The 26,659-nt window shown below is 40.0% G+C and overlaps 1 protein-coding gene across 2 annotated transcripts in view; it reads right to left on the bottom strand.

The window, feature by feature from the left end:
• Positions 1–6,908: 6,908 nt before the first annotated feature.
• LRMDA (leucine rich melanocyte differentiation associated) overlaps positions 6,909–26,659 on the bottom strand; it is a 1,024,583-nt gene continuing 1,004,832 nt past the window's right edge. For both annotated transcript variants that reach the window (XM_053909590.1, XM_053909594.1), the window contains 2 exons: positions 9,767–9,848; positions 6,909–7,254 (listed from right to left, as the gene is read on the bottom strand). In XM_053909590.1, the coding sequence (XP_053765565.1) occupies positions 9,769–9,848 (80 nt within the window). In that variant the 3' untranslated portion in view covers positions 6,909–7,254; positions 9,767–9,768. The remainder of the gene's footprint in view (positions 7,255–9,766; positions 9,849–26,659) is intronic.

Raw genomic sequence — 26,659 nt, 5'->3', positions numbered from 1 at the left:
GAGAGTGTGAAATGGTACAACCTCTTTGGAAACAATATGGAGGTTTTAGATAAAGCCAAAAAACACATCTAGCATATAACCCGGAAACTATACAGCTAAGTATACACCCAAAACTAATAAAAATATATCCAAAAAATTGCATGAACAAGAATGTTCACAGTAGCATTATTTAAAATACTTCAAGCTGCAGTAATTAAGACAGTGTGGTATTGGCATACACTATATGTTAACTATTATTTGAATAAATAACAAATAAAAGAATGAAAACAAAAAATGGGCAAAGGATTTGAATAAATTTTTTTTCCAAATAAGATATTCAAATAGCCAACAAGCACATGCAAAGATGTTCAATAGCATGAATCATAAGGGAAACGCAAATCAAAACCACAAGACACCACTTCACACCACTAAATGGATATTGTAAAACAAAAAACAAACAAAAATTCCAGAAATCGGAACCTGTGTGTATTGTGGTTGGAAATGGTGTGGCTGCTATGGAAAACAGTATGGTGGATTCCCCAAAAGTTAAACATAGAATTACCATATGATCCAGCAATCCCTCTCCTGGGAATCTACCCAATAGCATTGAAAGCAGAGATTTAGACACTTGTACACTCATGGTCAGGGTGGCATTATTCACAATTGCCAAGAAGCTGAAACAACCCCAAAATGTATGAAGATGAGTAGATAAACAAAACATGGTATATACATACACTGGATTATCATTCATCTTTAAAAACAAATGAAATTCTGCTACATGCTGCAACATGGATCAACTTGGAAAACATCATGCTAAGTGAAATAAGCCAGACACAGAAAGATAAATATTATGTGATTCCACATATAACCTAAAATAGGCAAATTCATACAGACACAGAAAGTATAATAAAGGTTACTTACTAGGGTTTGGGAGGAGAGGGAAATGGGAGTCGTTGTTTAAGTCATCTACTGAGAATGAGGAAAAAATTTCGAAATGGAGATTGGTGAGGGCTATACAATATCTGAACATACTGCCACTAATTTATACACTTAAATATGGTTCTATGGTAAATTTAATGTTATGTGTATTTTACCACAATAAAAGAAAAGTTATTACCCCAAAACTTGAAAGAAAGGCAGATGTCCACAAAGGAATATGGAGAAAAAATTGTGGTATCTTCATACACGGGAATACTATTCAGTAGTAAAAGGCAGCAATGTGAATAAATCTCAGAAATATAATACTGAGCAAATGAACCCAGCCACAAAATAAGCATATGCTGTATGACTCCATTTATATACAATTCATGAAAAAGAAAAATAATTAATTTATAGTAACAGAAGTAAATTAGTTGTTGAGTAGGGTTAGGGGTTCTGACCTTAATGGAGTATAAGGGAACCTGCAGGGGTGATAGGAATGAATCATATCTTGATTGGCATTGTCATCATACGAATGTAGTTGGCATAATTCACTGAACTTTAAACTTATAAAGAAGATACTTGGTGTTTTGTTGCAGGAAATCATATATATAATTAACAAAGTTGATGGAAGGAAGTAAGGAGGAAGAAGACAGGAATGAAGGAAAGAGGGGAAGAAGAAGAAATTGCACAGCTATAGCAATTAGAATAGGGTAATTACACACATTGAATAAATGGAAAGCCCAGAAATAATTCCAGGTGTATATGCAAATTTGGCCATGACAGAGTTGACATCGAGAAGGAGAGAAAAGATGAAGTGGAATAATAAGCCAGCCATGTACTCAAAAAGTCCAATTCTATCTCTGCATCACACCACCACAAATTCTAGATGGAGTGAACCCCTAAATATGCAGGACAAGACTGTATAGCTTTTAGAAGACAATTTGACAGAGTAACTATGATTTCAAGTACTGAAGAATGGCCACGGACATATCACAGTCCTACACCTCTCTCACATATATATTGCAAAAATTAAGAAATTTGATCACATCAAAATTGTAACTATTCCTCCCAAAAGATAACAAAGTTAAAAGGTAAACCATAGATTCACAGAGACATTTATTAACACATTAAAACCAAGTTTTCATATCTAGATTATTCAGGGAGTGCTGAGTCTTAATGCAGTTTTAAGCTTATATTGTTTCAGATGTGTAAGTCCTACTAACTTACATTAACACTATTTGAAAAGTTATTTATATTTTAAAATAATGACGTTTCTTCTTTTAGTTTTTAAAATTTTTTTGTTTATTTTATTTTTGAGAGGTGGGAGGGGCAGAGAGAGAGGGAGACACAGGATTCAAAGCAGGCCCCAGGCTCTAAGCTGTCAGCACAGACCCCAGCGTGGGGCTTGAACTCATGGAGTGCGAGATCATGACCTGAGCCAAAGTCAGCACTCAACTGACTGAGCCACCCAGGTACCCCACTATGTTTCTTACTAAAATTCAATATAACTACTGTCTTGTGCTACACATCACTCTAGTCAATTTTCAAATTTTGTAAAAACTTTTCTCAGCTGTTGCTCAGCAATTGAAAGAATAGTGTTTATAATCCTGGCCTCAAGATCTTCCAAGAAGGAGGTGTTGATAAACACATGACAGACAGTTTGAACATGACCCCACAAGAAAAAGTCTAATGGAAACAGATCAAGTGACCTAGGTGGCAAAGTAGTAGATTTCCACCACTGAGCCATTGAGAAAACGTCATTCAGAAACTATTACACCAAAATCAGTTAAAATTAAAAATTTACTTTTCAAACCCACAAAAATAAATAAGTAGAAGGGTAATATAAATAATTATACTATCAAGTGATATATTTGTAACTGGAGCATTTAAATTTCCAGAGTCATTAAAGCATAAAACTTCACTAAGACTTTTGAAACACTCTGCATAATAAATGCCTACAAATTTTCAACTAAAATTGCTTATTTTTCTCTTCACATTATTCTAACATTGTCACATTATCACTCTCACATTATTTCTCTTCACATTATCAATATGGGCTATTGATAGGTATGTGTATATATGTATATATATGTGTGTATATATGTGTGTATATATATATATATATATACACTCAAGATCATAATATCTTTTTTTGATTTAGCATTTCTTTTAGCAATATTATACTGCTTATATTTTTCAGGATTATATGGCATTTATTATAAGGAATTGGTTCATGAGACTATGGAGTTTGACAAGTTCCACTATCTACCATCTGCAAGCTGGAGACCCAGGAAATCAGTGCCATTTTTCAGCCAGAAACCAAAGGCCTGAGAACCAGGAGACCTAATGGTGTAAATCTCAGTCCAAGGGTGGGAGAAGATAAGATGAGTTTTCAGCTCAAGCAGTGAGGCAGGAAAAAAGGGGAAAATTCTTTTCTCCACCTTTGGTTTTCTTCAGGTCCTCAAGGGATTGGATGCTACCTACCCACATTGGGAAATCTACATTACTGAGTCCCCTCCCCCACCCCTGTTCAACGCTAATCTTATCTGGAAACATCCTTATGGTGAAACCAGAAATAATGTTTAACATGTGCATCCCATGGGCACTGAAGTGGACACATAAAATTAACCATCACATCATTCATCTTTGTTCTTTAAGGTATGTTAAGTGAAAAAAAAAAAAGGTACAGGATATTGTATATGTACCCATTTGTATAAAAAGAAGGAGTTACATATATATCCACATGCACACTAGTTCTCGGTTCTCTTTAGGTGCTATATAATTGGAGGAAAGGCAAATGTGGGGTCCATTCTTCTCATATACAGGCATTGATGAACAGAAGGCCGTAGTCTTACCTGCTTTCTGCCAAACTGTGCAGAAGAGGAAAATAGGTTTCATGAGAAGAACTAAAAACCACTGGGGATTGCTTTAATAGCTAAATAGGTAAAATGCAAAGATAAGAGAAACCCTCACAGATAAAACTTAGCCTTCAGTAATGAAGCCAGCTATAAGCCACAGTTTAGGATTTTTAGCTGGAAATTAAACCAGTGTTGAGTGTTAACAGGACTAAGGATTTTTAAATATACATCAAGCAAGTGATGTCCAATCCCCACCCCACCCCAATCTTCCCCAAGGGGTGTGAACTAGTCAGGGCTGGGATTACAGCAACCTGGAATGGAATTTCTTACCCAAGGCAACTGGGGACATCAAAGGATTGAGGAAAGTAAAGATCTGAGTAGCAGTGCAAAGGCCCAAGGTAGAAATAGTCAAGCCACAAGGAATGTCTGAAAGATTACTAAAACTAAATGAGAATGAACGGACAAAATTAGAAGTGACACTAAAGTCAGACATATGGAAAGGAATATATGATCAAAGAGATAAGAATAGATTAAACCAGCTGGAAGCAAAAAGGAAAAGGGGGATTTCTAGAAAACATGCTTGTCTAGCTTATACGTATGGAAAATGCACAGGGCATGGGCATAGAATCTGGGTTTGTTGGCTTTGATGCTTTAAGGATAGAACGGAGCAGGTGAATATAAGCATACTTCGGAGATTTGCAGGTTTGGTTCCAGGCCACAACAATAAAGTGACTCTCGCAATAAAGCAAGTCAAATGAAAGTTTTTATTTCCCAGTGCAAGCAAATTATATTTACACCATACTGTAGTCTATTAAGTGTGCAATACCATTATGTCTTAAAAAAAATGTAAATACCTTAATTAAAAAAATACTTTATGGCTAAAAAGTGCTCACCATCATCTGAGCTTTTCAGCGAGCCATAACCACTGATCACAGATCGTCACAGTAAATATAGTAACAATGAAAAAAGCTTGAAATATTGTGAGAATTAGTGAAATGTGATACAGAGACACAAAGTGAGGAAATGCTATTGGAAAAAATCATGCCAACACACTTGCTCGACGCAGAGTTGCTGCAAACCTTCAACTGGGAAAAAACACAATTTATATGTGCAAAGCACAATAAAGCAAAGCTTAATAAAATGAAGTATGCCTGGATCATTAAACTATGATTTAGTAACCTCTGTGAATGGATAATGTATATTAATTCTTACCTATTTCAAAGCTCCATAACTTAATAGTCTAAATATTGTGGTAAAGCCCACCATGAGCCACCTTTGTCCCTCTTATCACAAGGAGTCAAATTGAAAAGTAGTATTTAAAGGAAATTATTCCCAGTACCTTTCAAATCCATTCCTATTTCGAAGACTGAAGGAATTATTCCAACATGGAAGAGGAAACGTTGGTTTAAGGTAATTGATGTGAAAAAATGTAAACAATTATTTCAGATTATTCTACATGCTAATTGAAGCTATCCAGTTGAACTTAAGTGTCATCCACTTGTCCTATAGGTTGAGCTACCCTTTACTGCCTGAACCTAGGGACAGTCAACTCCTATTACCAGCATCTTCCTCTTGCAGCATCGTCAGCCCCATGCAGAGGCCTTCATTGTTTTCCTTAAAACTCTTGACTTCTGCGTTGTATCATCAAGAAAGCCCTCTACCTCCTACCTGAACTTAATGAACATATGAAGGTCTGGCAAGAGCGTGAAACTATTTTCTCTCTTTGATGTAACTGCCCAGACAACAAGTGTTTCCCTTATATTTCAGCTGGTCCAAGCAGCAAGGGAACTTACCTTAGGATGCTGGTTTTTGTTGAATATTAACTACATGCCGTAGTCATCTTTGTCCGTAGGCAGTCAGCACACATATGGCTAGTTAAGCCCACAGGGCTTTGTAATCCATCTTTTCTTCACTGTTCCATTGTCTTGGGCAGAGTAGTCTGTAAAACATTACTGAATAGTGGCACTCCTCACTTATATCAAAGATGATTCCATTTTGAGGAGGAGATGTTGCTCAATATCACTCTAGGGCTGAACATCAGCAACCCTTCTAATTGGCAAAAAAAAAAAAAAAAAAAAAAAAGACCAAACAAACAAAAAATCAAACCTGTCTATTCACTTCCTTTCTCATTATTCCTCAGCTCCTGATTTATCCCTGTCTACGATGAGCCCACACTTCCAATTCCACACTCTGCCTCATGCTCTCCTTTGGTATAATTTCATTTATTACCATATACATCACCCCTACTTTAGCAACTCACTCCCAGACACATTCCATACTTAAATGTCTTCTTTTGTTTCTCAGCTAAACTCCCTTGTCCTAGGTTGCATGTTCTCCAGGCCACATTCCGTGCTGCTTTAGAAAAATTTACGCATGCTAATATGTTAATATGTACAAATAACATAACATTACCTACTTCATCCACAGAGTGACAAATTAATGTTACAGTTCCCCAAAGGAGGACTACTAATGCTGGAAAATTACAGGTAAACATACAGGAAGACAGTATTCTTGGAGAGTGGCTGTGTTTTCTGATATTCTTCAAATCCCTGAAGTGTTTACTGACGCACTGGAAGTACTGCACTATGGGCTGATGGTCTGTTTGTCCTACAAATAAGTAACCAGCATGTTTTGTGCTCCTCTGGTCTCATTTTCCTTTCCAGGTCCTAGTCATGGTAGTTTACCACATGGTATTTGGACAAGTTAGAGGGAGAACAAGTAATGGAAACACCCTTCTTCAGCAAAGCTTCTTGGAAACAGAACTGGGATAAGCAGATGGTGAATGTCACACTGGATCAGCTGCAATGGATAGACACCATGGGAGAGTCTCAATGGACCCTCTGTTGTCCACCCTTGGCATTAGGTAGTGACTCAGATCTGACTTAGGCTGCTTTTATGTAGCAACTACTGAACACTGCTATTGCTTTTGATGAAAAGAGCCCTGTGGATTGTTTTTGATCTGCATATTAACAAAGAAGAAAAAGACAGCCAGGTTATTTCTTAGGAGCAGCAAGAAAGATTTTCCCTTAAAGATGTGCAAGACACATCTCTGCTGGAACCCGCACACACACACACACACACACACACACACAATGAAACAAAATGAAACAAAACAAAATAAAACAAATGCAAAACCTTTCATCTGGAATCTCTGGTTTGCTTTCTTTTATTCCTTAGTATACATGAATATGTGAAAATGCACAACACTCAGACGTGTCGCCTGATCGAGTGATAATCTCTTATAATGTGCCTCTATTTAAAGCAACAAACAGATGGAGGGTTTATGAGCAAGGCTGGTAAAAGTAAAAGCAAATTATTGTAATAGTTGTACTTTTAATAGGATTCCCCACAATCTAAAACATTATTCCCCAAGGAACAAATTGTTCTATAAAATTGCATTACTTAGGAAAAAGACAGTCCGCCCTGACTTTGCAGAGGCAACAGAGGACTCCGGGATGGCCTTCTATTGCAGGGGCACTCAAGGCAGATCGGTGTCCTGGGAGAGAGGATACAGGGATGTCAGATACCATGATCTCCTAAGAGAAAACTCAGAGGAATAGGGTATAAGGCAGAAGGAGCAAGGGGAAATTGGGGGCATGTAAGAATTCTGAGCTTTGATTGAATTCATTACCTTCTAATTTTCTACTTTAAAAAACAAGGTTTGGGAAATTCTTATAGATTTTAGCATGCAACATTGCTTCCTCCTCTACGAATTCAGACCAAATTCTAGCTGTAGCACAGCAAATCTTGCTTAACAAACAGTATAACTGTAAACAGTCCAACACTGATTCATTATCATTATCCCTTTTTAAAAGAAACAAAACTCATACTCATTCTATCATTAAGATGAATATATCATGGTGATGGCCTTTACGTAAATTATAATTAAAGCTAATTTTAATTAAAGTTATTACACCATTTTGGAAGAAAATAAACAACCCAAAGAGAAGGAAACAATGTGGTCAATAACTCACTCCAAAAGTATTTTTTTGCCTCCAAAGCTCGCATTGAGGGAGACATTCCTGTGCATGATACAAATGGTTCTGACATTAAGAAAAGTAAACAAGTAAGAAAAATAAAGATGGAAAAATTCTGTGGTCAGTTCACAAGTGCTTTTTTATTGTTTGAGGCAGGGTTAAAGCCTTTTATAAAGACAAGGATATATGTGCCGCTAGATTAAATATGACATTGGACTAGTCTAGCTGCCCTTGCACAGAAATCTGGCTGCCCGTAATATGCCATGGACAAAACATGTGTTGGTGTTTCTAAACAAAGAACAGGGTGGGACTTAATGCAGCTAATTTAAAGCACCATCTCAATGCTGTTCTGTAGATCAAACAGTGAAAAGGTACTCAGCTCTGGTTATTGATGAATTTGAGAGATAAAGGCAAACATTTAATATCCTCTAGTTATTAATGGCCTCGAGGATTTTGATCAAAATTTGTCTCAATAACTGTTTAACTTGCATAACCTACAAAAGGGATTCCTGCCTGCCTTATTGCAAGTCATTCAAAGACTAAGTTGACTCAGGAGGCCAGAGGCCCCTTAAATGGTCTAGAACTGAGAAAGCAGATTCTTCTTGGGTCCTGAGGGATGTTGAGTCCCCAAAGACTTTTACAGTAGTGACTCTCTAGTTATGTAGTATCTATAACTTGGAAGAATTCTCTTTGAAGTTTCGTTGCCCTCAATCTAACCTAATACTGAGAGATCCAAGCCAATGAACACCTGGTCTAAACAGAAGAAGCAAAAATAAATGCGATTGCATCAAGAGCAATCAGCCTTTCAAAGACTTTTCTGGAGTGATTTTACTTGTGTATCATTCCATTAAATGAAATGATAGCCACCTTACTGGTATGATTGTGCTTATTGTCCTTGTAACAGTGCTGGAATATAGCCAAAGACACACAAAGACCATCTCACAAGCTATGGATTTCGGTTCTGAGAGGTGCTGAGGAAGATACCAAACTCAAAGGTTTGTGCCTTCTGTTAAAAACTGTTCGGTCTGGTGGGTGTTTTCTATAGTCTTCACTTTCTTTTTTAACTTCCTGACCCATCACTCTGTTTTCATCACCTCCCTACCTTTAAATAGCACCCAAAGGAGCAAGCCAGCTCCAAACTACAAATATGGCCACAGGCATAGCTGGATGTATGTGTTGTTAAAAATAAATAAATACATACATAAATAAATCAGAGTCCTTGGTGCAATCAGAACTTGGTGCTGGGAAAGATGCCTGACATTGCCTAGTATTCAGGGCAAGAAGTGGATTTAGAAATGTACAAAACAAGACAGAGTCCATGCTTTTGTAGTTAGGGATTTAAGGAAAGCTATTTACTCCAGTTGTAAGAACACAAAATCAGCCATAAATGTATGACCTGGCTGAGAACTTTCAGTTCTCTGAAAAACTGCAAGCCAAAATGCACTACCTGTAATAAAGATGCTAAAGGATGGTATGCGTTTTGTTGGAATGTGTGGGTGTGTGCAGAATATAAGGGATTAAAATTCAAGGTGAATAAGGGAGGGTGGCCTTCCTCCAAACTGTGATTATTTCACTAAAAAAAACCCCACAGCACAATGGTATCAGAGGGATCTCTACTCAATAGGCAAGCTGAAGACATAGTCTCTCTCGCTTGACTACGGCCAACGAGCATGCTCAGGGAGGCCCCAGGTGTGACCTCTGCTCCCCTGTGAGCAGTGGAGGGGCCAGGCAATCTATCATGGTGTTCCTCCTGTCAGCCCTGGTGCTTCGCCGCCGCTGTCTGTCACCCTAGTGGATGAGACCTGCTTAAGGGCAATCATGTCAATCTCTATGTGACCACTCAGTCTAAGGCAGAAGGATGATCTTGACAGGCCTGGCAAAGTCAGCAGAAGGTACCAAAAGCTAAAGTCACAGCCTTCCCACAGACATGCGATGTGGGCCATTGTTTTTTTCCTTTAGTTTTTTTTCTTTATTTTTACTTTCCCTTTTTCTTTTATTCTCATGACACAGGCTAAAGCATTCAGAACTTGCCATCAGAGCTGGTCATCTCGGATAAACCTGTTGCCTTCTGAGTTTTTCCCATAGTAAACATAGCGACACTTCCCCAGGACACCTGCAAAGAAAAGGAAACACATCTTTAGAGACGGCACAATTAGTACAGCAAGGAAACATAGGTGCAGTAAAGCAGATATGCAACATGGTCACAGATCCGGTGGGTAGCAGCAAATGGATTAAGTCCCAGGAGGGAAGGACCCTACTTTCTTGTCCTCAGAGTTGACATTCAAGTAGAATATCACCAGAGCACAGGCACCTAGGAATCCCATGTTTCCTGCACAAATTCTCCTCCACATTTCATAGACTTTTCTAGTTTGGCCAAGTACTCCTCAAAATAAAGAATAATAACCCTTTCCCTCTCTGGGGTCCCTTAGTAGAGTTTCTGAAAATGGAAGATTAAGACTTTCTAGACGGGTCTGGCCCAAGCAAAAGATGTAAAACAATCTTCCTAGAATGTGACTCTTTTCAAGTCCTTTATCATGAATCAATACTATTAACTTTCAGGGAGAATCTTCTAAATTCCAGGAGGCATCAAGCACATACTGGGTGATCGAGGAAGAGTGATGGTGTTGACAAAGTGCCACATGAAAAGTAACAAGAGCCTCTGACATTAAAGGGCTTCTTCTTACAGGAGGCCTGAAATAAATCCTCAGGTTGGAATGCCTTTGATTTTCATCTTTAGTTTTAGTTTAAATAATCTTGTGGCTCTACGTACAGTTTTTGTTTCATTCAAGGAGACTGTAGGAGAATTTAAGTATGAAAAATACCCCTAGAATAGGGTCAAATCTTCTAACCAACTCAATATTTATTCTAAATATCCATAAGAAATTGCCTGCCACAGTTATTATGGAAGCTTTGTGTAATTATTAAGGGCAAATCAGTCTTCCTCAAAGAAAACATTTATAATTACAGTTTGCTTTTTGCCATCTTGTGTTTTCTTCTTCTAATTTTAAAAAAACTAACTTAAAATTCAGCTTCATAGAGTTGCCTTATTACTAAGAGCACTTGAGTCTCTGAAGTGTGCATAACCAGAAAAAAGCAAAGGAGTGTCCATAAAACATTAATTCATGAGCCACAAATCTGCCTGTAAAAATAGCTACCTATATGCATGATTATTTGTCTCTCTGTTTGATAGTGTGAAACCAACAATCACCATCTAATGTTCATAGGGGGTAAATTAGTACTAGAAATTATCCAGGTTCTTCACAGCAATTCTAAGTAGTAAATATTTTTGGGATTGTATAAGAGATGTTTCTCTACTGTAGAACTTTAAACATTATTCTTAAATAAGGATTAAAAATGGCTCTTAGAAACCTTTAAGGACAGGGCAGATGTTTCATGGTTTGGATGGCTTAGGACAAATTTAGGAATGACTGGGATTGCAGAATCTCTCAAGAGTTGGAAAAGGGGAGAGGATGACATTGTTTCATGGTCTCAAACTGGTCTTGGGCTTGCTCTCATTAAGTTCTATTTGTCACATTTCTGTGAACAAGGCTACTGTGGACCCCCCCTTGGTCATGCTTTCTCCTTGGCCCAAATCCCTAATTTCTGCTTTTCAGAAATTAGGTGCTTGGAAACATCAAGCCTCGAGAAAACCTTCCTGAGACGCTTCTTGGGCTAAAAAGTATTCCTTTGGCTATTGGCCCCAAACAGCTCCCTTCACTGCAATTACATAACCCTGCGGTTGTACTAATGTTGTCACCAACGTTGGGAACTGGTCTGTTGGTCAGGCTTGGCTTGTCAGGTTCTGTTCCAGGAACAGCATCCCCTAGAGGCCTGGGTGGGAGTGTCTCAGATATTTCTGAAAATCCACAAAGGGCTTCCTTAAACATAATTGACTCAAACAAACCCTCAAGAATCTGGAAGGATGAGGCCAAGGATGTTAATTTCTTTCTACAGTACCAGGACAGCATGAATTTTTATGAAAAGACATGGATAGGGCTGTCAGATATCATAAAGAATACAGTCTTTCTCTTGAGTAAAAGAACAAAAGGCAGACACAGGCATGTACACACATGCACACACACACACACACACACACACACACACACACACAGACACACACACTACCCACGAGCCGGGTGCATTCCCTCCAGTAAATCCTCCAGTGTGTTCTGGGATTGAATTTCTTGACTCTCCCCTCTCTCCTTGGTAACCATCAACTCCAGATCTTGCCTAGATACCACGTGGATGGCAAGTCCCATCCTGGAAATAAGCTGGCTACTCCTGGAACCTGGGCTGTAATGTGGAGGGAGGTAAAGTATTCTGAGCCATGTTCCCCAGGCCTTCTTTCTGGTTGGTACTGATGAAAGTCCTTTTTAAGGCCTGCCCTGTTCCTTTGGGCCCGGAAGCAAGAATGTTTATAGACATCCTGGGGAGAGAGGGCTGTTTGATGAATGCGGGAGACTGGCGAGGTGTCAGAGCTTGGAAAATGAGGCAAGGACATGAGGTATTAATATTGTCAATGATCTCTTGACGGGAAAACAGATACCGCACTCACCGTCAGGTTTAAATAGACATCAAGTGCATTGATGACAAAAGGGCAGACTTCAAACAAAAGGCTGTGTGGTGGGGAGCAGAGCCAGTCTCTGTGCTGGCAATAACCTGATCTGAAAAGACACTGTCAGGGCTAGAGACAGGCCCAGGATTGTGTGCAGTGACAGAAAACAGAGATGCTGACAGAGATACCGGTGCCATATTATGCCAAGGATATTCTAACACTGTCTGCGGCTCTAACGAAAGCTGACATCATTCCCTATCACTTGGGGTCTTCTCCGCCTGCTCCTGCAGAGCATTTCTCCCCAGACATCATTACAACACTCGCTGCTATAAGTTCCGGGCAGCCCTGTTCTGTCAGAGCACTTGGGGTCAAGGGGCCTAAGGATAACCTCAGTCAATCTAAATTTGGACTTTGCAGGAGGAGCACACTCAGCCCCCTGCTATCTCGGCTACTTGAGGTGATCGGACTGCCAACGTGCGAGGAGCTGTCACCTTGAATAAAATCCTTAAAGGGAAGGCGCTCAGTCTGTGGGCTGCTCCAGGAAGGCACGGGGATGGCGGCCTGGCGGCCAAAAATGAAATCCAGCTGCTGGTGCTCTCCTGGGGAGAAAGGTGGTCTGGCTAGTGACAGTTAAAATCGGCTGAAATGTTTGAACTCACACCCCCTACAATTGCTTAAATTAAGCAAGTGTTGCCTCTGTTGAGAATCCTACCGGAGCTCACAGTCGGGAGGTGATTATCCCTCACGTGGGACTTTAGTGCTCCAAAAATATATAAATAAATAAATAACATTAACAAGGAAGGGGAAAAAAAAACACAAAACAAAACAAAACAAAACCACAATCCCATGTGTGGCCATAGGACTTTATTTATCATGAAGGTTATTTGTAAAATAATGGAATCTGGTTATAAATTAAGTGAGGTGGCAGGCAGCGTGTTTCTCTCCCCCGCCTCCCCATGGCCCTATTCTCCCGTCATGGCAACTGCCATAAACTGTGAAAATTACAGAGGGAACAGTTTGCTTGCAAAGAACATTTTGACAGGGAGGCGCTCCGAGCCTGGAATTTGGGAACCCGCTGGTTGTGACTCAGTAGGCGGTGGTTTCCGGGTACATCTGTAATGCATTCACTTGTTTGTATCTTCTCGAACTATAACGTCTTGGGACGGCAGGGGGAACAACACATTTAATGGCGTGTGTAGTGTTTTTAATTAAAATATCTGGCTTTGGCCATAATAAGTGAAGCAGGCTTGCCGTGCATCAGGCTGACATGTATCTGTCTGTGTGGGGGTTTCTTTTCAGGGGCCCTGAAAAATGACAGTGTGCTGTCCCCTGGGGAATCTTCTCCTGCCAAATGAGACTCCTAATTTTTCTTAAGTAGCCAGCTCTCCCATCACCATAAGCTTTTAAAACTATAATTATGAAAAAAATGTATTGGGAAGAATCTCTTTTAAAGAGGTCCTTTATCTTTTAAATGTTTCCCCCTCTGGAATGGATGTTCTAATTATGCAGGTTAAGTTATGACCTTGGGGCTGCCTGAGGGGGTGGAAAACAGCCTCTTTTCTTCCTTGTACGGCTGTGAGGGCTGGGGCAGTACCAGACTTCGCTGGGGGAAGACCCTGAGAGTCCTGAGTAGAAATTCCTTGCACACTCATGCAGAGTCCAGCAAAGACCCCAGGATTCCCTGATCTCCCGGACAAACTTGCCCTGCCAGGTGCATTTCTCCTATTTAGTAAGGAGAGGTGGGAGAAGACCAATACTTAAATCTAGCTCTATGCCTGATGGTTATGTCACCACAGATATGTCCCTTTTCCTTACTGAGCTGCATTCCCCATTTGTAAAATGAAGGCAAGGGGCCAGATAATCTTGGAACTTCATTCTTGTTCTGAAATGTGTGATTTAGTATTTTCAAATGCTTCCCTTATGACAATAAGGATGTCAGATCCAATAGTGCCTGATGGAGAAGGAAAATCCAATAGTCAGTTAATCAAAAACTTGACTTTGACTAAGTAAGCTCTTGAGACCCATCTAGCCCACATTCTCATAATATAAAGAAGAGGAGTTCTGCTGGACCTCAAAATCTCCAAGGAAAGAAGTTCCACTAACTTTCCTGCAACCTGTATTTTACACCCAGTGCTGGGAAACACCTCCCACAAACTAGTCCCTATCCAGTTAGCTTTGATATGAGTCCTGGTCGGTCGCATTAACTTCAGATTCCACAGAGCTCAAGACTAAATAGAAGCGTGAGTGTCTTCTCTCAAATGGTTGGCGATTTGTATCTTAGCTGTGAAACAAGAATAATCTAGACACCTACAAACATACAAACACAAAAATTTATTCGATGATCGAGGATAGGCTGGACCAATAAATTCGTATTTGTAAAAGAAAGTAAAAACTATCAATTCTATTACCATTATTAATATTAGTTTTGATAATCATCATTTTAAATGCTATTATAACAAATGCAAGTGTTGCTGTGTGATGACAGATTTTGATCAGTTTGCGATCACTAGAAGCTTACAAGTGTGGACAGCCCTACAAAATGGGTGAGGGGCAGAAGGATTCTCATGGAACTCCTGTTCTCCAATCTGTATGAGTAAAGGCAGGAGCTAGACTATTCATGGGGTCTGAGAAAAAAGTGATGACAGTGTTGTGAAGAGGTGGGTCCAGTGACAGGGAAAGAGTATCTGGAGAGTCTTTCTGGCCCACTGCAGAAGGTTCTAGAACTACGTTTCCACATGACACTATACATACCTATTAATAGGTCACCCCTATAATACTCCCTGCACTGCTCCCCGATTGCTAATGCCCAGTGGTTGAAACAGTACAGAGGACATGTTCCATAAATATTTGTTGAATAGATAAATTAATACCACTGACGTTATTATCCATGTACAATCTGAACAGAACCCATCAAGTTAGGAATTTCAATTGTTGAACCCTCATACCTTAACCTCTTCTAAGACTACATGTCTGAAATGCTTTCGAAATATATACTGGCCTTATTAAAAAGGGGGCAAAATAGCAGAAGGCAACAGTCTCAATTCCTAAACACTAGTGTTGTTTTTATGCTGAACACTTTCCTCCCACAGAAACAAAGCAATCATAATTATCAGGCCAGAAAGAGAGAAGTGAAGTGAATCTTATCCAGACTTAAGAGCTGTAAACATCATACACGGGGCAGGACATTCCCCAGAAAGCGCATCCCTCGGTCTTTGTGGGCTGCAAGTAAACCGGGAGCTGGAAAGGAATAAACGCCCATGTTTTATGATCTTGAGAAGTGGCTGAGCAATGCCCCGAGGTCAGCCTGTGTGCTGTGCTATCAGCTTGGCTGTGGAGATCACACCAGATTTAGCAGAGCCTGCAGAATTACAGGCTCCTAGCACAACATCCTCCTTCAGTGTCAGCTATTAAATACTAAGGCAAAATGAAAAGAAGAGAGATCTTAAAAGGTCTTAAGGGAAGGGGTTGCTTGGGAGTTGTCTCTGTGGAAGGAGGACAAAGTCCATCCTCCAGGCCCAGCATATTTTTCCTTTGTCTGCGGGCCCATCTGAGAAGCCTCAGGCAGGGAACAGCAGGGAACAGTCTCTCCACTTGACCCAGGAGAGGGGAGAGAAGGCAAAGAAGAAAGTGAGAGACTTCCCTCCCAAACTAGCTGAGTGTGACTTCAGGCAAGTGTCTCAGGTTTTAGTCTGCTTCCTGGGTTGGAATGGGGTACCATGTGGTGCTATGGTTGTGCAATGCTTGCTAATCCTAAAGTTACCTAGAAGGGCTGCGGCTGTCTCCACCATGGACCAGGGGCACAGCGCTCTTGCTGAGGACTGCAGGGACCACCTCAAACAGTGCCCTGCAAGGGACATCTCCTAGTCTCTCAAATGAGTGCACTCTTGAACTCTTCTTTATTATCCAAAACAACCCCGTGGTTCTGAGCAGCACACTGCAATGGAAGACATTTGAATTCTGCCATTTTGACCGCAAGGATGCTTTGGCTTCTTTCAGGCTTCTGAATATAAACACAGACTAGCCTGGTAAGTTTTCTTTGAGAAAGCATTAATTATTCAAAGCAAATGCTATTTAGCCAATTCCATTCTTTAATTTTTGAATGTAAAGCTAAACCATATCCAATGTTTAACATTTCACTTCTACTTTATTGAGTTTATTTTCAATGGCGTCAAATTCTTTTCCATGTAATTTTTACATCAAGGTTAAATTCCTCAGCTTTTGCCCGATATCAAAGTTTACCAGTTACATCTTCTAAATCTCTGAGTCAATAATTTTTACAAAGTCACATTACCTTGAGTAAAATTTTGCAGGCCTGAATTGTGGCAGGAAGGTTTATGCCTTCAGTTAAAGTTTTAGTCAACACATTTTACTATGCACAGTTTGGGTTCATGTCAATTTTATTTTGTTTTCATTATTTCCACCAAGGTTAATTTCTCCCCATGAATGTATGCAGGATGTAACGATATACTGACAAGATATAAATCTATGGTCAGTTTATTTATTTATTTTTTTGTCCATAATAAATTTCATTATGTGCAGGTTTAGTGGCTGCCCGTTTTATTTTGGATTGACTATTTCGACTAGCAATGTTTGTTATAAGGGTAAAGTAAATGATAATTTTTATTCATTTCTTAGCACAAAGTGTATGCAGGACAAAGATCGATATTCTGGATGCATGGCAGGATCCAAATTGTGGGGTTATGACATGTTGCTTTCTACCAAGCGCCCATCAAAAAAACCCACATAATCCAAGGGTTTGGCTAAATCTACATCCTGAAAGAAAGCTGATCCAAATTCTGGCCAGCCTACCCCTTTGAGGAGAGGGCATTTGGCCCCAGTGTTCAGTTCCCTCAGGGAGGTTAAACTTTGCACTGAGAGAGAACAGATTATATACCCCACTTAGACAAATGCTGGGCCTTGTCAGGCCTCACCCACGTGTTTGTGACGAAGAAAAAACAGGGGAAGGAAACCAGTTAGTACAGAAAAGGATCTTGGCAAAACCTGCACTTGTAGGTGGTAAGAATGTGAGACTGAGAAGCCAGCCTTCCAGCCTGGGGGAGGCTGCACAAACGGTCACGTGAGTGGGCCAACAGGTTGAAGGGTGACAAGCCAGAGCCTATGGAAAATGTGCGCTGGGCTCCCGGGGCAGCTGAAATGAGGCTTGTCATTTTAGAAGAAGAAAAGAAGGTGGGAAAGGAGGAGAAAAATGCAGGGCCAGTTTTCCCCTCACATAATCCGCTAGTGGGAAATGGAAAAGCTCATTGGTCCAAGCCCCAGAAGTTACTGCACCGTTGAGTGGATCCTTAGGAACCAGCCCCACTGTCCCACCTTGAGCTCCCGGTCCCTGCCCTCAGGCTGCAGATTTGTGGCCCTGTCAAGACCTGACTCGGCCATTCAAAGTCCTTTCCACACAGAAAAAAATATTAGACTGACAGAATTAAAAGTTATCTGGCAGCAGATGTTTCCATTACGTGAATCCTGGAAAGGAAACAGTCAACATGCTTTTCCTCAGATGTCAATGCTTTTGAAATTTTGTTGTATTAAGGGTAGTTTGGGTAGACAGAGACTGAGGGGAAAGAATCCCAGTCTGAGGGTGGGCTCACTTGCTCTCTTTTTCTTTTTTTATAGTGTTTTTTAAAAAATTTTATTTATCTTGAGAGAGAGTGTATGTGCAGGAGGAACAGAGAGAGAGAGACAGAGAGGATCCCAAGTGGGAGGGGCAGAGAGAGTGGTTGAGAGAGAATCCCAGGAGGGTCTGTGCTGTCAGCCAGGAGCCCGAAGTGGGGCTTGAACCCACGAACCATGAGATCATGACCTGAGCCTAAATCAACAGTTGGATGCTTAACTGACTGAGCTACCCAGGTGCCCCTTACTTGCCCTGTTTAAAACATTAATATGATTGGCTCTTATCTCTACATAATGCTGTATTTCAATCAAATAGGAACGTATACACTTCAGAGATCAATGCCATAGTAAAGATTTCTTGCTTCAACAACATCCCCCCATTAAAAAACAAAACCAAAAACCAACCAACCAAACAACAACAAAACGTGGCTAAATCTTCTTAGCAATCCAAATTTTGGTTTTTCTTCTTAGGTTACATTTTTTTGTGCCAGTTAAAATGAGGTTAGAACAGTTTTTACTCTGACTTCCGAAACAGTGATTTATTTACATGCTTTTATAAGAATACTTTATTATTTTGCTTCTTAGCTTAAACATAGAACAGGAAACTTTTCTTTAAAATTATTTCTTTAACTCTATTGAAGAAATCTCATTGGGACAAAATTTAAACACCATTATTTTAGGTCAAGTCCTTCACTTTATAATGGAGGAAAATGAGGTTTAAAGTGGTTTCCCCAAGGTCATGGTACCAGACCAGACATCCATGCAACTCTATCTGTCTAGTCCAGATGTTTCTGAATCGTAGGATACTGCCTTTAAGATAGGGGCACTGCAAAGATCAATCTGACTTAGGCTGACTTTTACCTACTTTTCTGCTGGGAGAAATTGAATCTTCAAGGCCAGTTTGGTGTTAGCGTGTTTCCCTACTCCCCATCTCTGTATTTTAAGTGGGGTTTAATGGATTTGAGATGGGCTGGATTCCAAAGTGCATGCCAAGATGGAATGCAAATCAGTTCACATTCCTGAAGTTCCCTTCCTTGCGGCTCACTGATGGATGTCACATAAACCAGGCTGTCAATCAAGGTGGACAATGGTCAAGTGGTATGGCTCCATTTTTCTTTCTCAGTGTTTTTTTTTTTTCTTTTCTGGAGGAACTCAGAAATCTTTCACACAGGAAAGAAAAAAGAAAGAAAACGTTCACCCCTTCACCACCTCCCCCATTTCCACCATTGTGTCCATATTCATCTTTTCCATTTCCCATCTGAAGTCAAGAGCATTGCCACTAGAGGGCAGCATGAATTTAGGAAAAACAGCAGCTTTCTTGGAAAAAAAAAAAAAAGATGGCAACTATTCAGGGAGGGCCATTAAAGCCACACTGTGTTTTTGGTCACCAATTATAGGTTCCGTAATGATCAATATGTCATGTTTGCTCAATCTATGCGGGAGGCTTTCTGGGAATGGGGCTACCAAACACCCCCCTTTAGATTCCTCTGGTCTCGATTTCAAAGACTGACTTTCTTTACCGTCAGTTGCTCTAATTAACCTTCCAGGCTCAGGGGTTGGGGATGTTTACGTAATACCTGCATAAATGTAACACGTATGCAAGCTAATAAACAAAGATAAATTCCTGCACTTCCTAAAAAATATCATTTTTATGGTAGGAATCCAAAAGGAAATATGCCACCCAATGGCATGGAGTTACCAATCATTGTGAGAGTAAAACAAGTAAAACTCTAAAAAATAAGATAAAATAAAATTGGACCAATAAAATATACAAGAGGTGTGTGATTTCATCCAAACAAATTATAGCTACCACCTTTTAAGGCACCTCCCTGACCAAAACCCACCCAGCCATTGTCTTCCCTCTTAGAGTATCTGGCCCAGACTAATCACAAAAGAGAGGCAGAAGCAACTCAAATAAAAATAAATAGTAATTCCAGCTTCTCCCTGATCACCATTTGGTCCCCATCATTAGTCTCTGGCACATGGACCAGTGATGATTTCATGCCCTGACAACAAATGACCACCTCCCTTTAGGAGAAATGAGGTACTCATGAGTTTCTAGGGATTTTAAGCATATTATTCTTTTTTTAAACAGCCATAAAGGTATGATATTCTAGGGAATGGCATTTTAAATGAGAACTTTTTAAAATTAAAATCCATGATGGGGCACTTAGGTGGCTCAGTCGGTTAAGCATCCGACTTTGGCTCAGGTCATGGTCTTGTGGTGAGTTCGAGCCCTGAATCGGGCTCTGTGCTGACAGCTCAGAGCCTGGAGCCTGCTTGGGATTCTGTGTCTCCCTCTGTCTCTCTCTCTGCCCCGCCCCCCACTAGTGCTCGCTCTCTCCCTCTCACTTTCTCTCTCTCAAAAATAAACATAGAAAAAAAAGTTCTAGAATTAAAATCCATGAGTAGACTCAATCAGAGAAGGGAGGAAACAAAAATTGGTGTCAGACCAGGGGAAATGACAGCTGAGTACAGGTGCAGCTCTTCATTTCAGCTGAGAGACCTCTCATATGGTCAGTGGAGCAAGTATAAAATGGCTCTCACACGTTTCTTCCCTTACACTTTCTTTCCTAATACAACAGTCATGTGATTGACTAGCCACTGGGGGGATGTTGGGTTCCAGTTAATTAATTAAATTATCTCATTAACTCGTGGTTAACTAGAAACATTTCTGAGTTTTTTCTTGCACATAAACACTATGCAAAACCAAAGCCAATTTCATTGTCTTACCAGGTATATCATAGTGACCACAAATGAGGATTTCTCTGAGTATCTATAGTGAGGATGATACAGTTTAGAGGCTTAGCTGGGGTGGGAAGACTGCTCTTTGAACATTTCTCAAGGTCTTAGGATCTCCTTTATATATGAGCTTCAAAAGGGCAGAGATGACAACTTTTCATCCTTGCTTCATGAGGCCTAGGGCATGTAGGTACTCAATAGATTATTTTTTATTGTGGAATAAATGAAAGAATCCTAGGATACAACTTGCCCTTGTACCAGAATCACCTGGAAGGCTTGATAAAACAGATTGCTGAGCCCCATCCCCAGAGTCTCTGATTAGTGGGTCTGAGTTGGGGCCAAGAATTTGCATTTTTGCTAGTGCCCAGTGACAGTGATGCTGCTGATGGGGGACTCCACATTAAGAAAAAATGATATAGACAACCCAAAGGGGCTCCCTTTTTTCCTTTTTTAAAAAAATAAATTCTTGACGTTAGATTTTATTCTTATAACATTAAGAGTATTCAGATGCAGACAGAAAATCTGGTTGACTGAGGATCCTAGTGCATGAGTTTTAATAAATGGGGATTTTACCCTCTCCAAACAACTGTCTGAAAACAAATGGCACCTAAAATTAATAATAGTAATAGTAATAATAATAATAAAGTTGCTCCAGCTCTTCAATATTAAACAAAAACCGTAAAAGATTAAATTTAAGTGACATGCAGATTGTATTAACAGAAGAAAAGAAGAAAAGACTTTTTTGGGTAAGTAGAATGGGACTGAACCTGCAAACCATAATTTATGAAGTATAAGAAAAAAAAAAGCTTCCAGAAAAATTTCCCAGAGAGTCTTTAGCTTCCCTCTAAAAGGACAGAATCTTAAGTGAACAAATCGGAACAGTGGGGGTCCTCCTGCAGAGTTTGAATGAAAATTTTGGCTTTGCTCTCAAGCACAAATTTGCTTTTGGGTTTCAGATCTGCCCCTATTAGAAAGCTTACATCAAAAGGGGGAAAACCATCCACAGTTCTGTCTCGTTCTTGAGGCTAAAATTTCTCAAGAGAGTCATTGAAAATAAAGACAAGTTGCTTTTTTTTTAATTCTTCAAGCTGCAAAAAAAGAACCTCTCAAATAAAATTAAGCAGACCCAGTAACAACTGGGTTTGTCATAATTCAAACTCTGCAAGGATTGGGGAAAAGACCTTCCTTCTTGGGCCCATTAGTCCAGCCTCCATCTGCCCTTCATTAAAATCTAAACAAACTTTTCCTGTACTGATATTACTATAATCTTTCCTAATTCCAGGACACTCTAAATTGCTTTCTCCAAAAGGAAAACAAAAGGAATCTGCTGATATATGAGCTAACTGAAAGAAGTTTACATTATAAAAAAATACCAAAAGTATGTTGTTGCAGAAAGCACAGCATAATTCTTGGGCACTAGTAAATCTCGATGCCAAATGCCAAAATATTTTCATTATTTCCTGATCTTTACTTCCCCATCCTCTAACCTGAATCAGAAAAATTAAAAGTCCATATATATGCTAATGTTAATGAAATGAACCATAGGTTAAGTAAGAATTAATAGGAAGCAGTTTATAAGAACAATATGAACCTCTTGTACATTTTGTTTTGCCCAAAATAAAGACAAAGTGAATAGAAGAGCATACTATAAGGGCCTTCATTAGGGCCAGGCTCATTAAAACTTAATGAAGGCACTAGAGTCTCTCCAACAATATTAAGAGGGTTATACTTTTTGCCTATCAGTGGAATGGCCTGGGTTGGAAAGACATTGCTGACAGTGGGTGGTACCAGGTGTTATCTGTCCCTGGAACATACGACTTTGATGGCTTGGGATATTACCCCTTTTATTTGGCTGGCTTGAATTCGTCAGGATTCACCCTGTGGTGAGTTAACATGCCTCCATATTGAAAAAAAATTGCCCATGGGCCAATGTGAGCCCCGCACCTAATAGAATACATCTGGCTCTGACAGTTTGATGCCCAGCTCTGAGCCACATTCGGCAACACAAATTAACAGCGTAGACATTGCCCACGCTGAGCAGGAAGTAATAACCTGCTACCTGCTACTTGGCCAAAATCTCATTATAAGCCATTACGGTAATTGAGGGCCAAGACTCTGTGGATATTAGACTCCCCGAGTGCCAGTCGTTAGTTCAGCAGAAGAAAGACTCCGAAAGGAGGGGGCAGTGGGGCCGACTGAGGAGAAACTGCTTTGGACCATTGCGTGAATTCCATCTACAGGGTGCTCTGTGGCTCTGGGAGATTCGTGAGCTGTTTCTCTTCTGCCCCAAAGTCCACAGGACCTCTCTGGGTTGGGGGGTGGGGGTCAGAACTCTAGGAAGATGAGGTAATTCTTGGTAGGCCTCCAACAATGCTATACAATTAAAATTTGGTTTAAATGAATATTAAGGACATCTACAAAGGGAAGAAGAGGGCAAAAGAAGTCAGAATGCTCCACACTAATAAGGGTAGAAGATGGGATGGAAAGAGGGAAGCCACCCATTTTCTCCAGAAGATGGAGCCTCTCTAGAATTACTACACCTATATGAGCATCCATTCTTCTGTGGCTGGCAAAGCCAGCCCCTTTTCCCATAAGGCTGGTCCTCTTAGTCTGTCTCCAGGGTTGGGGAGCTAGGGATGAGGTGGTGTGCATTTGGTAGAGGGAAACAAGGCAGAAGTCCAATGGATCAATCAAGCAGCTGATCAATAAATCTGATTTTTGGTATCACGAAGATGGTTCTGGACTATAGTAATCATAACAGCTATCAATAAACATCTCTTGAAAAAAGTTACAGATGGCCAGGGAAAAAAGTAATTGAAAATACAATAAACTGTTTTTAGAAATCCCTTTTTATCCCACTACATACAAATATCACCCTACACGCGCGTACACACACACACACACACACACACACACACACCAATAAGAACCAAATTCTCCAATTACAGGAGCATGTTGAAGCCCGGTTGTACCTCAGTTATACTCAGGAGTATCATAAAACTTCTGAGTATCAGGTCCTCTCCAGCAACGACTAGGAGCCTGGTTAACAAACCTTCCTGGGCATCCAGAAGTTTCCATTTCATCTTACTCTGTTTCTCAGTAAAAGGATCCCTGGCCTTGGAATTTTGAAAGAATTGGTATGGGGGGGGGGGGGATAAACACAATGATGGCGGAAAATGGGAGTTGCTGAGCGTGAGGATGTCTGTGAGCAGCAAGTGCACAATCGGAACACCCTAAGACAATCTTCCTGTCTCAGCCACGCCAGCCTCAGTATTTCTCTTCACCTAGAGGGTTAAGCACAAGCTGGAGCCTAGAAAATGGCTGCTGTTTGGTACAAGCGAGGCCTTCCCTATAACTAGATCCTTCAGGAAAAAACAAATTAATCAACAGCGAGCTGAAGTGGGTTTAATGATTGCATTCTGCATACAATCAGCTTTTCCCTTTTCAAGGGCCATCAATATGTCAAGGGAAGACATATCTGAAGGATATAGCTCTTAACATCAAGGTTATCTATTCTCCACAAGGCTCCCACTCCTTGCTGGGCTGATACTCCACGCTGCCTGTGTCTAACATTTTCATCAACTCTGCAATCAATCAAGGTAATAATGTTGTGCAAAAAATCAATTAACAACGCAATTAAACTTTCCTTATTATCTCAAAGGGCTGAAATAATACCTAAAGGGAAGATAGACTCACTGAACGCAGACATCCATAATCCAATGTGAAAGTGAATTATGAGGTTGGACAGATGCAGGCATGTGCTGGTGCTGTTATTTTCCAGGGGTTATATCTCATCGTGGCAGTGTATCAGTCAGCCCCAATCCCAGACCCTAAAATTCCAAATTACTTTTAAGAAATATATGATGTGCAATATCCATTTCATATTCTCTTTTAAAGATAACCCCCTCCCCTCCAAAAAAAAAATTGAACGGCCATATTATTCAAAGACAAAATGATCTTTCAACAAGAACATAAAATATAAAAGCTATAATAACATTTACATCTGTATAGCACACATCTCTGTAAATGCAGGTCATCTATTATACATAATCTGCGGAGCCTAAGAGGCCTGGGATGTGGCACATTTAAAACCCAAATGCGTGAATATGCAGACTCCTATGGGTGGCTGTGGCTTCCCCTGAGTGAAGGTCTCACCCATGCCTGCCTACTGGTATATGAATGCACACATGCACACATGCAGGCGCGCGCACACACACACACACACACACACGCATGTAGAAGCATCTGGAACAACGGAAGTATCACTCATTTAAAATGAGAATGACTATATTATTTAGCAATTACACTCAACTTGCCCTGAAACACTGTCCTCAGGAATCAAGCATTTATATATAGTACGTAAAAAAGAGGTGACTATTAACCTTTTAATGCAGTGAGGACTGCGGAGTCCTTGAAATTTCACACTAAAACGAGATACATGGTAGAGGAAGAGGAGGAAGGAGTTTCCTGACATTTACAGAGCTCATTTTGAACTGTTCAGGACCCACATGCAATGGTCCGGCACCAACAAAAGATAGAAGGGGAGACAATGCCTGGAACGGGAAGGTTAAACAAACAAACAAACAAACATCAAAGCAAAAGCCAGCAAACAAAAAAGTGCTGACAAAATATTGACATTATTTGAATATCCTCATAATTCCTGGAAGTAAAACACAACAACACTTAAGAATCAACATGGACATATGTCAAGCATGAATACCCACATAAGAATCACCTCCCTACACTTGCCCTTCTCCATCGTGGGGCCAGAGGTTTCCCTACAGCACGGCTGAAGGATCTCACAGCATATATAGAAAGCCTAGGAGATCCCTGAAATTCATAGGAGCCAAATGAACTGATCCAGAAAGCATAATCCCAAACTTGGGCCTCAGAGAGTTATCTGAATCAGAATAAGAAAGGATTTCCCTGTGTTTCTTGATCAAACCATGTTGCTACTTGAGCTCTAGATTTTAGTAACACACAGCTATTCTCCTGGTGGTGTGGATTTCCACATATGCCACCTGGAGTGGTGCAGGTATTGTCACTTCAAAATATCATTGCTCAACAATGAATTCCTTCTTTGCAAGTTACTCACTTGTAACAAGGACCCATCTTCTTAAGCCAACTTTCCCCATTTTCAGCACAGCAAGGAGGCAGGACTGAGCCCCAAGTGCAGATGTACATGAAAATGAAAGAAGACAAATGCATATAAACCCTCACTCTAATTTCTTAAGAAAAATAAGAAAGCAAATTGTGATGTACTTTTTGGTACAGAATTTCAACAGAGAAGTTGAACAGGTTAGTGATTCTTGCCATTTCTCTAAACTTAAGGAACATAATTAATATGTTTTCATTTTCAATGACTATATTGTGTGTGTATCAACTGGAACTGCTCCTGCTGTGTATTTGATTCCACTGACGATGGGGTGGGTTGGATTTTAAATGATGTGTGAGCACTTCTGTTCTTTCCGTGCTCTGGTTTATGTGTTATTCATGACTTGCATTACAGACATGGCTGATACACAGATGTAAATGTTATTAAATCTTTTGTATTTTAGAGGCTTTGTGAAAGGCTTCTTTGTTTTCAAATAATTCTCTTAACCACCAAAAATAACCAGTAATACATGACAATGTCTTGGGAATTTTTTTTTTCGTTGAATTTTCTGATGAAGAGATTTTCTCCTTCCGAAGAGATTTTTCTCTTCTGCTGTTTTTTTCATCAAAATAAAAATGTAGGATAAGCTGGCAGGTGGAAGAGTTACACCTTCATAGTACCAGTCAAGAACAAATTCATGTGTGTTGATACGTACATGCACTAATGTGTATTGTGTGTTTTGTGTGTATGTGTTACATGTGGATGTGTGGTGCTTGTGTGTGCACTGTTGTATGTGTGCTGTGTGTCTTGCGATAAATTGTGTTATTTATGTTGTATGTGTTTTGCTTTTGTGTGCATCTTGATTATGATTGTGTTATAGGTGCACACGGTGTATACCTGGGTGTGA

This window comes from Panthera pardus, unplaced genomic scaffold (assembly GCF_024362965.1).
Source record: "Panthera pardus isolate Hobbes unplaced genomic scaffold, ASM2436296v1 HiC_scaffold_22, whole genome shotgun sequence".
Lineage (NCBI taxonomy): Eukaryota > Metazoa > Chordata > Mammalia > Carnivora > Felidae > Panthera > Panthera pardus.
This window is presented reverse-complemented; position numbering and strand designations above follow the sequence as displayed.